At 39.7% G+C, this 13,915-nt stretch overlaps 1 protein-coding gene across 3 annotated transcripts in view; it reads left to right on the top strand.

Annotated features, from left to right (window-relative positions):
- Positions 1-13,915, top strand: part of Ipo9 (importin 9) — a 48,330-nt gene that overhangs the window by 25,606 nt on the left and 8,809 nt on the right. For all 3 annotated transcript variants that reach the window (XM_055598051.1, XM_055598052.1, XM_055598053.1), the window contains 7 exons: positions 190-341; positions 2,102-2,200; positions 3,060-3,166; positions 3,693-3,832; positions 5,910-6,069; positions 10,991-11,217; positions 13,498-13,646. In XM_055598051.1, coding sequence (XP_055454026.1) covers positions 190-341; positions 2,102-2,200; positions 3,060-3,166; positions 3,693-3,832; positions 5,910-6,069; positions 10,991-11,217; positions 13,498-13,646 — 1,034 coding nt within the window. The remainder of the gene's footprint in view (positions 1-189; positions 342-2,101; positions 2,201-3,059; positions 3,167-3,692; positions 3,833-5,909; positions 6,070-10,990; positions 11,218-13,497; positions 13,647-13,915) is intronic.

The raw sequence follows: 13,915 nt of genomic DNA, 5'->3' as shown, positions 1-13,915 counted from the left end.
CTAAAAGTACTTAATAGCCTCAAAGTTCTTCTCTTTCACTCATTAGCCTCTTCTATCAGTCCTTCGGGAAAAGTTAGCAAGTACTTTATGTATTCATTAATTTAAAAAGATAATGTAGCTTATTTCCAGAATGAATGCTTTCCTTTTGTTTTCATATCATTAATTTCTATTCTTGTATATTCCCTGTAGGAGAAGTCCTAGGCTTTGAAAATCTCGTCTTTAGCATTTTTGAATTTGTCCATGCCCTACTAGAAAACAGCAAATTCAAAAGCACCGTTAAGAAAGCCTTGCCTGAGCTTATTTACTACATTATCCTGTACATGCAGATTACCGAGGAGCAGGTAAATGGTATTTGGGAGACAGTTACTAAGTTGATTGGAAACCTGAGAAATGTGACACCTTGGTCAAGTAAACATCTCATTTCTAAAAAATGCACTAAGAAACTATGTAAAATCCTAGAGAAGTTTTGCCATCATTTTATCACCAAATCCCTGAGTATTAGGAGTTTAATCACTTCTAGTGTTAGCTTTTCAGAACATGTTTTAATCTCTGTGAAACCACTAAGCAAAAATGTATGAGAATCTGTTTGGCACTTCCTCATCACAGTCAGTTTGATAGGTCATTAGAACCAGAACAGAACATACAGGAATGCAGCAACTGAGACCAGGCATCTCTAAGATCTTAGCGAGAATGTGTGGGAGCCCATGGGAGGTTCAGTGAGCTAGCCACATCTATAATGCCCCATATTAAGTAAACCATACCATCAAAATTTAGAGTTTGCATTTGAGTCATATTTTCTTAGCTTAATCTGGAATTCAGGGATTATTATTAATAGGCTTTTATTTCAGCTTGCTCCTGTTACTGCCACCACACTTCTTGTATTGTTTGATCAGCATTTGTTCTTCGCCACTTTGAAGTTTCCATAGCTTTTCTGATCTTCATTTAGAGGAGGAACAAAAGAATAACAACATCCAGATTTTTAAAACTTATTTGTCCAGCTGGGCATGGTGGCACGTGCCTTCAGTCTCGACACTCAGGAGGTGGGGCAGACTGATTTCTGAGGCCAGCCTGGTCTACAGAGGGAGTTCCAGTATGGTAAGGGCTACAGAGAGAAATCCTGTCTCAGAAAAATCAAAATAAATAAATAAATAAGTAAGTAAGTAAGTAAGTAAGTAAATGAGTGAGTAAGTAAGTAAATAAATAAATAAATAAATAAATAAATAAATAAATAAATAAATAAATAGATTTCCCCAGATCTGGGGAGAGTTGTAGGGAAGAGTAAAGTGAATATGCTCAAAACCTAGTGTATGAAGTTTTCAAAGAATTAATAAAAACATTGCATTTTTAAAATATTAAGAAAAAAGAATGCATCAGCTTACACATTTGAGATGGCTCAACAGGTAAAGACATTTGCTACCTGAGATCAATCCTGGGACCCATGTGGTGGGAGAAAACTGACTCCTGATAATTGCTCTCTAACTCCTCATGAGCATAAATGTAATTTTAAAAATATTAAAAGTATAAATAACACCAGGTGGAACACACCTTTAATCAGAGCACTTAGGAGACGGTGACAGGTGGATCTCTTGAGTTCAAGGCCACCCTGGTCTACAGAGTGAGATTTAGGACAGTCAGAACTACACAGAGAAACCCTTTTTTTGGGGGGGGGAAGGAAGATTTTAAAAAACAATGTCTTTGTCTTTCATATATATCAGCACAGAAATTGGTGTAATTTTATAGTAAATGTCCCAATATATTCAGAAAATGTGTTTATCAGAGTAATAAGCAGGTGGCAGTAACAGAGAACTAAGTAATTTGTCAATTCTAAAGAAGATTCTGCTACAGATAAATAGCCATTCCTACATATTTAGATAAATAATTTGTTTCTCAACAAAAAAAGACTTTAAAGCACTGAGAGGCAGATGGGTCTTTTAGTTTAAGGCCAGCCACGGCTACATAGTGAGACCCTGTCTCAGAAAGAAAAATATTTTAGAGTTTTCGTCAGGATAAAAGATTGAGATCTTCCTACGTCCGCTGATAAAGAGCAGAAACATATAGACGAGAATGGTGGGCCTCCATGCTGACTTCATTGTCTTTGTAGATTAAAGTGTGGACAGCTAACCCACAACAGTTTGTAGAAGACGAGGATGATGACACATTCTCCTACACAGTTAGAATTGCAGCTCAGGACCTGTTGCTGGTAAGAGTTATGTTGCTACTTCAACCAAATAACCCTCTAGTAACCAGAGGTTTCCCTTTCTAGACATGTGAACCAAGGTAAGCAGTACTGTGAGGCAGCTTCACCTCAGACTCTTTTAAGGATATAAGAAGTTGGCTCATGAAATTTGAAATGGAGAAATCCCAGAGTTGTTGCAACTGGTTCATTGAGTCAGGAACATTTAGATTTAATCTGCCTTCAGCAAGCCTCCATGGCACACACCGGAAGCTGACACACTTTAAAAGATTGTTGGAAGGTGAGCATGCACCTTCAGCTCATGGTTTCTTTGGCTCCTCCAACTAGAGCATAGGTTGTCTCTAGACTGAATGCTCTGAAAAAACTGATGTTTCCTCTTGGGTTTGTTGGTATATCGTGTCTCATTATTTAGTGCTTCTAAGGCACCTATAACAAATTACATGAGGAGGTAGAAGTGTAGTTCAGCAGTATAGCATTTGCCTAGCATGTGCAAGGTGAGCGTGGTCAAATTAAGGGAACCAAAAATAAAAGTAGAACAGAAAAAAAATTACACACTCTCAGAGCAGCCTTATATTTTCATGATCAGTCAGCTTTGAAGAGAATAAATGTCTGGTCCATTGTCATCCAGTGCTAACTCTCAATTTTCACTTATGCTAGTAGAGCCAAAGAGATCAACTATTTAAGGCTCTTTAGCCTTACAATGCCTGAGCACTAATGAGTTGCAGGTATAGTACTTTTGACCTCATAAAAGACCCTAAACTAATGGGGTCACTTTTAATATACCTGATCAAGTTTTAGTGTGGGCGTGCCAGAGTTTGAGCAACACACATACACATAGATTTATTTTTAGATCTTCTCTCCTTAGGCTGTGGCCACAGATTTCCAGAATGAGAGTGCTGTCGCCCTGGCTACTGCAGCCACTCGGCATTTACAAGAAGCTGAGCAAACGAAAAACAGTGGCACTGAGCACTGGTAAGAGTGAGAAGAAGCTCTCTACTTAGAGACTTGTTTGAAACATCAGATCTGAGGGCAAATGCGTTCATTTTATTCCATTTTAAACAGCTTTGAAAGGAGTTTTTAATTAGAAGACTCAACTAATATAATTCAGTGTTATCAAAGGAATTTAATACGTAATGTTTAAATTGGAAAGAAGAGCCCAGATATGGTATATGACTACTATTCTAGCACTTGAGGTAGAGACAAGATTTAGAAATCTGAGGCCATCCTCATTGGTATGTAGCAAGTTTGAGGCAAGCCTGGCCTATGTGAGACCCTGTCTCAAAAAAATAAGGGCTGATGAGATGGCATCACTTGATGTCAAGCCTGACAAAGAGTTCAGTTGCTACAGCCCATGGATGGAAAAATACTCTTAAATAAATGAATTAGAAATACAGATAAATGACTTTGGGATCAGATAACTCTAGAATACCCTTCTCTAAATGGCCTTATTTATTTTGGAAGTGTAGTTTGCTTTACCAGCTGCAGTACCCCTTTGCAGGTGGAAGATCCACGAGGCCTGCATGCTTGCTCTGGGCTCTGTGAAGTCCATCATCACTGACAGCGTGAAGAATGGCAGGGTCCATTTTGACATGCATGGGTTCCTGACCAACGTCATCCTTGCAGACCTCAACCTGTCAGGTACATTTTAATACATGCCAGGACTCTAGATCTTAGGACCTGCTATTAACTCACTTATATACTCTTAAAATATTTGTTTCTTTGTGTGTCTGTGTGAGTATGATATATGCACATCATAGGCCAGAAGAGGTTGTCAAGTATCCTATATCATTCTGCCTATTCCTTTGAGGCAGAGTCTCTCCTTGCACCTGGCTCACATCTTCACTAGACTGAAATCTAGCAAGCACTATCAGACCTACTGTCTTCACCCCTGTCAGAGGGGAGTCACAGGAATTTGCTGGGCCTTCAGGCTTTTTGCATGGCTGCTGTGATCCAAACTCCTAGCCTCATGATTATAGACCAAGTCTCTTCTCTTAGCCCCCTTTTCTTCCTCCTCCTCCCCCCTACCTCTGTTTTTTTGTGTATGTTTGTGTATAAAGATCTGAATTCAGGTCTTAACAGCCCAAGAAATGTAGTTCACAACTGTTTGTGACTCAAGCTACAAGGGATCTGTTACCCTTTTCTGGCATCTACTGGCCTTGCACTCGTTCACACATCACACACACAACATAATTGAGATTAAAATTTTAAACAAACCCACAAGTGTTGTGACTTCATAGCCATGAATTCATATGTGTATCATGAAACCTTCTGGAAATTGCCATTATTCACTTGAGAAAGAATGAGAATGAAAAAGTTAATGTCTTGGTATTCCTTTAAAAATGATTTTAGTGGGTTGGAGAGATGGCTCAGCCGTTAAGAACACTGGCTGCTCTTTCAAAGGACCAGGGTTCAATTCTTAGCACCTACGTGGCAGATCCAACACCCTCATATAGGCAAAACTCCAATGCCCATGAGAGGGGGAGAAAAAAAAAAGCCAGGTGATAGTGGATTATTTCTTTCATCTCAGCACTCAGAAGGAAAAGCCTTGTGAATCTCTATGAGACCAGCCTGGTCTACAGAGTAAGTTCCAGAACAGCCAGAGCTGCACAGAGAAACCCTGTCTCAAACCAACAAAAAAAATTTTTTTAGAGACTAGAGGTATGGCTTAGCTGTTAGGAATACTGATTACTCTTCCAGAGAACCTGGGTTCAATTCCCAGCATGCACATGGTGACTCACAGCCGTCTATAACTCTAACTCCAAGGAGATCCCACTCCCTTTCCTGGCCTCTAGGCACCAGGCACTCATGTAGTGAACACATACATGTAAACCGAACACTCATACACATAAAATTATAAAATGTTTAAATTGAAAAGTAACAGTTTTAGCTATAAGGACTTTCAGGAATACCTAGACCATACTCTGGCAGTTACTACCTCTCTCTTTCTAAAGCGTTAAAATTATTTGCTGGTTTTTTAAGAGCTAGTCAGTAATCCTCAATTAGATATTTTAGTGTGAGGAACTAAGCTAAGCTCTTTGATAGACTGGATAAATTCAGTCTTCCCAGACAGTTTATGCTTGGTGGAGGGTAGTAATTCTTACACCAGTGGATAGAATATCAAACAGAATATAGCATATGAAAAAGCTGGGCATATAGAATTAAAGTGGCTCAGAGATAATTGGGATTACTTCAGCTAAGAGATCATTAGATGATACGAAAGAGGAATATGTTGACTTATAATTTAAACAAAGTTCATAGTAGACAAAGCAAGGTATGAATTTCTGGGGTCAGATGTGTGCTTGAAGTTAGTAGCCGTGAAGGGAGCCTTGAATGTCATCACTAGTGTTGTGTATGTGGGGGACTGTATAATTGTTTGGCACGTTATATTAATAGAGGGATAATATGATCAGAGCTCTAGTTTATATTCTAGTGTTGAGACAGTAATAGGAAGGAAGTGACAGTGGGGAGGGTTTAGAAGATGAACTAGTGATGCAGGTAAGCAAAAAGGGCGTTAGTTCAGAATATGTAGTAGTAGAGGTAATGTTGAGTTACTGATTCTGTGCCATACATGTACATGTAATTTTACCGCATGAAATTGTCATATATGTTATGTAGCATCCAATTATTTGTTAACATTTGAGAAATGAAGTTGGGAGGGAGCAGGGGTAAGAGGAACTTTTCATCATCTAACCTGTAATTGCTCTCTTTCTCGTAGCGTCTCCTTTCCTCTTGGGTCGGGCACTTTGGGCTGCCAGTCGTTTCACTGTTGCTATGTCCCCTGAACTGATTCAACAGTTCCTACAGGCAACAGTTAGTGGTCTTCATGAGACACAACCCCCATCAGTTCGAATTTCTGCTGTGAGAGCCATCTGGGGGTAAGTATGCTACTCTACAATGCTATAAACTCGAAGAGAAAATGACTCAGGTAGAGAACATCACATGTCCCATGCATTATAGTACTTGGAAATTTCTCCTGAAGACCTACTCTGGATGAATATTGCAGAGAAAGGAAATGAAGCTATGTAGGTGACTCCAGAAGATGTCCTGTTCCCTTGTGTTCCTTATTTCTGTTAAATTCACTCCAGCTATGAAGTTACCAGGCAGCTTCCTTTCTTCAGTGAAGGTAAAGAACCCAAGGCTCTGATGTAATTTGCATAAGGGTTGCATAACTGATGAAGGACATAAGTCTGATTATGTCACACCATTAGCAGTCACATCATTAGCAGTCACATCATTGTGTTGATAGTCTATGTATTAGAAACCAAATTTGGGTGCTGGAGAGATGGCTTTGTGGTGAAGAACACTGTTTGCTATTCCAGAGGTCCAAAGTTCAATTCCCAACAACTACATGGTGCCTCACAACTATCTATACTAGGATCTGATGCCCTCTTCTGGCATGCCCGTGATCTGCAGATAGAGGGCTCATATAAAATAAATAAATCTTAAAACAGATGATCATGCCAAACAGTATATTTGATTTCAGACACCAAATTTGGGAGACTGTGGCATAGAAACATGGTTCTTCTCCAGTTTCACTTCTCTTTTTTTCATAGGTAAAGACTAGAGGTTCCTACCCAAACCAAAGGAAACATTGTTACTTTAAAACTTTTCTTTTAGATTTATACTTTTATTTTATGTGTATGAGTGTATTATGTGCAAATATGTCGGTGTACCATGTGCATGTTTAGTGCCCACAGAGGTCAGAAGAGGGCGTTGGATCCCCTGTAACTGGAGTTAAAGACACAAGTGACACAAGTTGCAAGCCACCTTGTGAGTGCTGGAAATTAAGCCCAGGTCGTCAGCAGAAACAGGTGCTCCTAACTGCTGAGCCCTCTTTTGGGCCTGAACATTGTTCATTTGAAGGATATTTTAAGGTCCAAATTTAAGCATCTCAGTTGAATTCTATGCATGAGAATTACAAAATCTATCTTCCTATTTTATCTTCTTGTGAGAGAGTGATTGAGAAACCATGTATTGAGAGAGAAAGAGGGAGGGAGATGTTTAGGGAACATTGAGGAATCACGTACTCTGTGTGCATGTGTTGAACAGTAAGTGCTACAGCTATGAACAAAGGCCCATCTTTTCCTGTACAGTCTTGGTAAAGTCAGTATTTGGCTCTAAATGAATTTAAAATGTCATTGTGCTAAGAGAAACCGTATAGCTTTTAGAAAGCTCTGAAACCTCTCTTAAATGTCTGAGAAGAGAACCCTACCCTGATTAATCACTGCCTGTATTGCTTCTGACCTTTGTAAAACTTGGTTTTATCTGCATGCATTAATTAGTCCCTGAGGCATTGAACATCCCTTATGACAAATGGCAGTGTAAAATTAAAAGCAGGAGCTGGAGAGATGACTTGGCAGTTAAGAGCACATACTATTCTTAAAGAGGACCCAACTTTGATTCCTAATACCCACATCAGACAGTTTACAACTTCCTATAACTCCAGCTCCCTGTCAGCCTCCTCATACATGGACATGTACACATAAATAAATCATAGTCGTATTTGTAAGAAAAAAAAATTCAAAGCCTTTGCCAACTAAATAAGAATAAAACCATTAAAACTTAGGTATATGTTACTTAAAACTTTAAAAATGGGCCAAGAGTAAAATCAGATTATTGGTAGAACAATTGTGCCTATTTTGTGCTGTGATTATAGAAATGTTCAAAGTTGCAAACAGAGAAGGGTTTGATATAAGTGTGTAAATAGGGTAAGAACCCCTTGTTTTCTGGGATGTTCTAGAGAGATAGCAGTACCTGCCAAGCATAACTTACATTCATCCTCATAGGAGAGATTAGAATTAAAAAAACAAAAAACACTTTCATTCATTGTTATCAGTGTAAATGTTTGTTTACAGTGAACTTAAATTCTATTTTAAGAAACAACAGGGGCTGGAGAGGTGGTACAGCAGTTGGCAGCGCTTGGTGTAAGTCATGAGGACCTCAATTAAGACCTTAGAACCTGTGCAACAAGCTGGCCATCCTGCACACTTCTGAACCCCAGCTCCAAGGGAGTGAGAGAGACAGGAGACTCACAGGGTCCACCTGAGAGAAGTCCAGGAAAGACCTTGCCTCAAAGAGGTATAGATGGGGAGTTGACAGGGAAGGACACCCAGTGCCTTCTTCTGGCCTCTGCATGTACACAGACATGTGTACCTGCATGCATGCATGCATGCATGCAATCATACATATACACATAAATGAAATAATATTTTTTCATGTGAAGAAAACTTTATTTTTAATACCTAATGCATAGTTCTCATTGACTACTTAAGCAGTTATCTTCTGATTTTTCTCAACATGCCGTGAAACATCAAAAAACAACAAAAATGGGCAGTGGTCTTGCATGCCTTTAATCTCAGCACTCAGGAGGCAGAGGCAGGTTAATCTCTTGTGAGTTTGAGGTGAGCCTGATCTACAGAGCGAGTTCCAGGACAGCCAAGGGTACACAGAGAAACCCTTTCTTGGGGGGAGGGGAAAGCAGTGAAACATACCAGTCTAAAAAATGACTAGCTATAAATATGCATACCAGAGAGTAATGGACCCTCACATGTTTACAGAATTGTACATATGATGTCAGATGTTGGATTCCCCTGAACCCTATCTGTAATTTCCAAGAGCTATCCTATGAGGGTTAGAGAAATGGCAGAATTAAGAGTGCCTACCTGGAGAAGACCTGGGGTTGGGATATCTCTCTAGCTCCCACTCCCCCCAACCCCAGACCTAAATTCTGAAGACTAAGGTGGCACCTGGCTTTGGTCAGCTCTGAACTCTTTTTATTATTGTTGTTGTTATTTTGTTTTAGTTACAAGCACCACAGTATTGATTTTCTATTCTTAAAAGATTCATTTCTCAGTTCAAATAACTGTAACATATGGTAAGAAGTTGAGGTATCAACTAGGAAGCTGCTGTAGTCATTCTTTCGGAGTTTCTATTGCCATCTAGTATAGTAGCCAATAGGAGATGAGGAGAAAGTGAATAAGAAGGTAGGAACCAAGGTCTAAAACTTGAAGTGCAAGATCTAAATTTTTATCGTTACTAAAGCAGTGAGGAGAGAAGTAGTAGAGACTTGGCAATAAATAATAAGCTTAGCAGTTGATGTTTTGATTTTCATTTATTTGTAAGAAATATAGTGTTAGACCCAACAAGCAGTGACTGAGTGGTGGCTTACAACTACCCATAACTCTAGTTCCAAGATATAGCACCCTTTGGCCTCCTCAGGCACCTGGCACATGTGTGATTTACATACACAAACTTAAACCCAGCTGGGCAGTGGTGGCACTTCAATCCTAGAACTTGAGAGACAGGTAGGAAGATCCCTGTGAGTTTGAGGCCAGCGTAGTCTACAGAGCAAGTTCCAGGATAGCCAGGGCTACATAGAACAACCCTGCCTCAAAAAAACCAAAACAAAATAAATGAATAAATAAGTCCAAAAACAATTTTAAAAAGAAGTTAGGTCTGAGCAAAAAAAAAAAAAAAAAAAAAAAAAAAAAAGTCTATTACAGAGCCAAGCCTGTAAAGCTGTGGTTCCACGGTTATGCAGCTTTACAGCTGATACAGGTTATTTGGGTATAAAACAGGCAAAGGTGGGGGGTGGTGATGCACATGTATAAGCCCAGCACTGTGGAGCAGGGGCAGATGGATCTCTGTAAGTTCAAGTCCAGCTTTGTCTACTTAGCAGTCAGGGGCTACCTAGGAAAGCCCTGTCTTTAAAAAAATCATTGAGTACCTGTTAACAGGGTGTTATTTAGAGAAACTATATTTTTGTCTGTATTACTGCTATTCTGTTGTCACTTTTTAATTAGTTATATTTAAGTGTATATGATGGGAGGGCGTGTGGAAATGTGCGTCTTGGAACACAAAGTACAACTGTGGCATTTGATTCTGTCCTTCCACCATGTGGGTCCTCGAGATCAAACTCAAATCATCAGTTTTGTCAGCAGACACCTTTATCCACTGAGCCATCTCACCAGCTCTCTCTTCACCTCTTACTACCATTCTGAAGTAAAAAGTCATGGCACTGAAGGTGTAGTTCAGTGGCAGAGTATTTGCCCAACTTTAAAGTACAAAATTTGTGACATGGAAATTAAAAGATAGTCCCTTCTAATATAATTATGAGATGTTTTAAGGCTACATTTGTTTCTTGTTTTTGCTTTTTGTAGGTTGTGGATTTTTTTTGTTTGTTTTTTTTTTTTGTTTTTTTTTTTTGTTTTTTTTGTTTTTTTTGTTTTTTTTTTTTTGAGACAAGGTCTCAGTGTCAACCCTGAACTTGCTGTATAGACCAGACTGGTCATGAGCTACAACATGCATGTGGAAGTCAGAGAATAACTTCCATTCTGTAGCCTCTGGGGAACCAGCTCAGGATATCGGGTTTGGGGGCAAGTACTTTTACTGGCTGAGCCATCTTGCCACTTTTATATGTCCACATCTTGGTAATGTGATTTAACATTGTCGTCGGAGGACTCATGAGACAGTTAACCTAGTATCTTAATAATTTGGATGTGATGATTGTATGAAATTTTAAAGAAAATAGCACATATGCTAGCGGGCTAACTTAGTGCTACAGAATCTGCTTAAGCATGTATGAGAGACCCCAGGCTGGATCTGCCAGCAAAGCAGAAGTTTTGAAGAGACTAGAGGGATTGATATGTATGTAATACACTACAGAAGATATGAAGACATAGCTAACTATAGAAGTAGCTTTATAAAGCTATATATACATGTCATATAAGACTGGAAAGCCTAAGGATTGAAGTGTCTGCTTATGAGTAATTCTTAATTATGTATCTCTCTCTCTAGATACTGTGATCAACTGAAAGTTTCAGAGAGTACACATGTGCTTCAGCCCTTCCTCCCCAGCATACTTGATGGTCTAATTCACCTAGCAGCCCAGTTCAGCTCAGAAGTCCTCAACCTGGTGATGGAGACCCTATGCATCGTTTGTACTGTTGACCCAGAATTCACAGCAAGCGTGGAAAGCAAAATCTGTCCCTTCACCATCGCCATTTTCCTAAAGTACAGTAATGGTATGCCATCGGGAAAGTTGTGTTGATGAGAAGCACCCAAAGAGCTGGTGATTGGTGGGGTTAGGAAACTATCCTTGGGGTCTGATGATCTTACCATCCTAAGCAAAGAATGTTCTTTGGTTAACAAAGGAAATGGTTCTTCACAAATACAGCAGCACTATAAAGTAGAATTCTAATTCCTGTAATTTTATTTGTATAGGACTAGGAGTAATAGTGTGTAAAAGACATAATTCAACATTCTTATGATAGAGGAGGAAAGTAATTAACTTCTTAAGAATAGTCTGAAAAGGGGGATGCTGGGACTGAGGATGTGATTCAGTGATAGAGCCTTGCCTAGCGTGCCCGAAGCCCTGGCTTTGATCCACAAAACTGAGGGAAGAAAATGCTTAAGAAAGAAGCATAACAAAGAAACCTGTGCACATCAGGCCCTGCTGTCACCCCACCCTTTGAGTTTTGAGCTTTTGTGTAGCTCAGCCTGGTCTTGACCACCATCCCCTACTTCCTCCTCCTCCCAAGTGCTGGATTATAGACACAGGCTTTCATACAAATTTTTTTTATATCTATAGTAGTAACAAACAAAAAAAAAAAAAAAAATCCCCAAAATGTGCATACAATATCTGAAATTTTAGTTTTTGTTTTAAACAAGGATATGTGTATAGCTGTGTCTACTGGGGAGGAAAAAAAAATCACCAGAAGAAAATGTTTCAAAGGTATTATCTCTAAGTGGCAGAATTATAGGCTCTTCTTTCCCTTAATATTTTTCAGCATTTTAAGTTTTTATAGTAAATATTTTTATACCTAGGTATCAGAAAAATATTAAGGATAAAAAAATGTGTCCTGAAGAGCATGCATGTCTGTCCCTCATTCTTTTCAGGCTTTGTTAATTTTCTGTGGAATGGCTATATCTTTTCTTACCCATTCTGCCAATGGAGAGCTAGGTTGTTCCTTTTTTATTTTTTTTTCTATTAAAAGCAATGTTATAGTTACTTTTAACATGCACCTTAGTGTGCACTACCTCTATCTTTTCATGCTACATGACAAAGGTGTTCTTGTTATTGCGTAAAGCAGATTGACATGAAGTTCCATTTCTCAGCCAAGTAACACACTCCTATGATCCTAGCCCTTGGGGCCAAGGCTGGAAGATTATGGATTCAAGGCTTTAAAGTGAGACCCTTTCTCAAAACAGACACCAGAAAGAAGTTCCATCTCTTTATGAAGCTCTGCTTTCTGAGAGCTGTACCTTTTGCTACAGGCAGGGCCCTGGGAATTCTTCCAGTCTGTCATGGCTGCTCTCTAGGAAATCCACGTGACTGCTTGAAAAGGTGTAAGAGAGTCAGGAGAGGTGATGAGCACTGGCTACTCTTCCAGAGGACCACAGTTCAATTACCCACATCGCTGCCATGGCCTTCAGGAACTCCAGTTTTAAGGGAGATATCCTCTTCTGGTCTTCTTGGGCACTGCACACATGTGGTACACAGACATGTATGCAGGTAAAACACCCATGCACAAAATAAAAATAAATCTAATAATATTTAAAAAAATAAAATGTGTAAGAGCCTGAGGACAGTGGTATTTGAACTTTCATATCTTCGTATTCTTTTTGTTTGTTTTTTTGAGACAGGGTCTCTTTATGTAGCTCTGGCTGTCCTAGAATTCACTATATAGACCAGGCTGGCCTCAAACTCACAGAGCTCCTTCTGTCTCTGCTTCCCAAGTCCTAGAATTAAAGGTGTGTGCCATAGCACTCCAGCTTTCTTCTTAACAAAATATCAGTGGGGTTTTTGTTTGTTTGGGGGTTGGAAGCTTTTATCATTTGGTTTCATTATCATTCCAGATTTTAGGAAAACAAGGATCTTAAAATTTGCCCCAGAAGAAAACCCTTCTTTAATTTTAGGAGTAGCTATTAAAGAGCCCATGCCCTGAAGAAAACATCTATTGTATCTTTTGAAGACTTCACATCCCTTATTCTTGGGGTGGTCCATGTGCCTGGCTGCTTCACTTTCTAAGTGTGTGAGTTTTTTGTTTTTTGAGACAGAGTTTCTCTGTGTAGCCGTGGCTGTCCTAGACTCGCTTTGTAGACCAGGCTGGCCTCAAACTCACAGAGATCCGCCTGCCTCTGCCTCCCCAAATGCTGGGATTATAGGCATGTGCCATCTCGCCTCACTCAAGTGTGTGAGATTTAGTCTGGAGAAGGTTTAAACTCACATTCAACTTAGAGCAAGAACCAAACATTATTAGACCGGAAGTAGACAGGGTTCTGTGTTGCCTTATCCACTTTAGATCCTGTTGTCGCTTCACTGGCTCAGGATATCTTCAAGGAACTGTCGCAGATTGAAGCCTGTCAAGGTCCAATGCAGATGAGGCTGATTCCCACTCTGGTCAGCATAATGCAGGCCCCAGCAGACAAGATCCCTGCAGGGCTCTGTGCGGTAAGTGGTTCCAGGGTCTGTGAGTGAGTGAGAGAGGAAAGAATGAGCATTTTGCAGGTGCCACCCACAGACCCCACCCATGGACAGAAAGTCAGTAAAAGCATTGGAGATTCAAGGTATTATTTTTTACTGAGCTATTTTGTCCATGAAGATGGCAGTTAACTGCATAAGCCATTTTTTAAAACAGAAGCACATGCCTTTAATCCCAGCACTTGGGAGGCTGAAGCAGGTGGATATCTGAGTTCAAGGCCAGCCAACTCCACAGAGTG

This window comes from Psammomys obesus, unplaced genomic scaffold (genome assembly GCF_907164565.1).
Source record: "Psammomys obesus unplaced genomic scaffold, mPsaObe1.curated_primary_1811, whole genome shotgun sequence".
Taxonomy (NCBI): Eukaryota; Metazoa; Chordata; class Mammalia; order Rodentia; family Muridae; genus Psammomys; species Psammomys obesus.
This window is presented reverse-complemented; position numbering and strand designations above follow the sequence as displayed.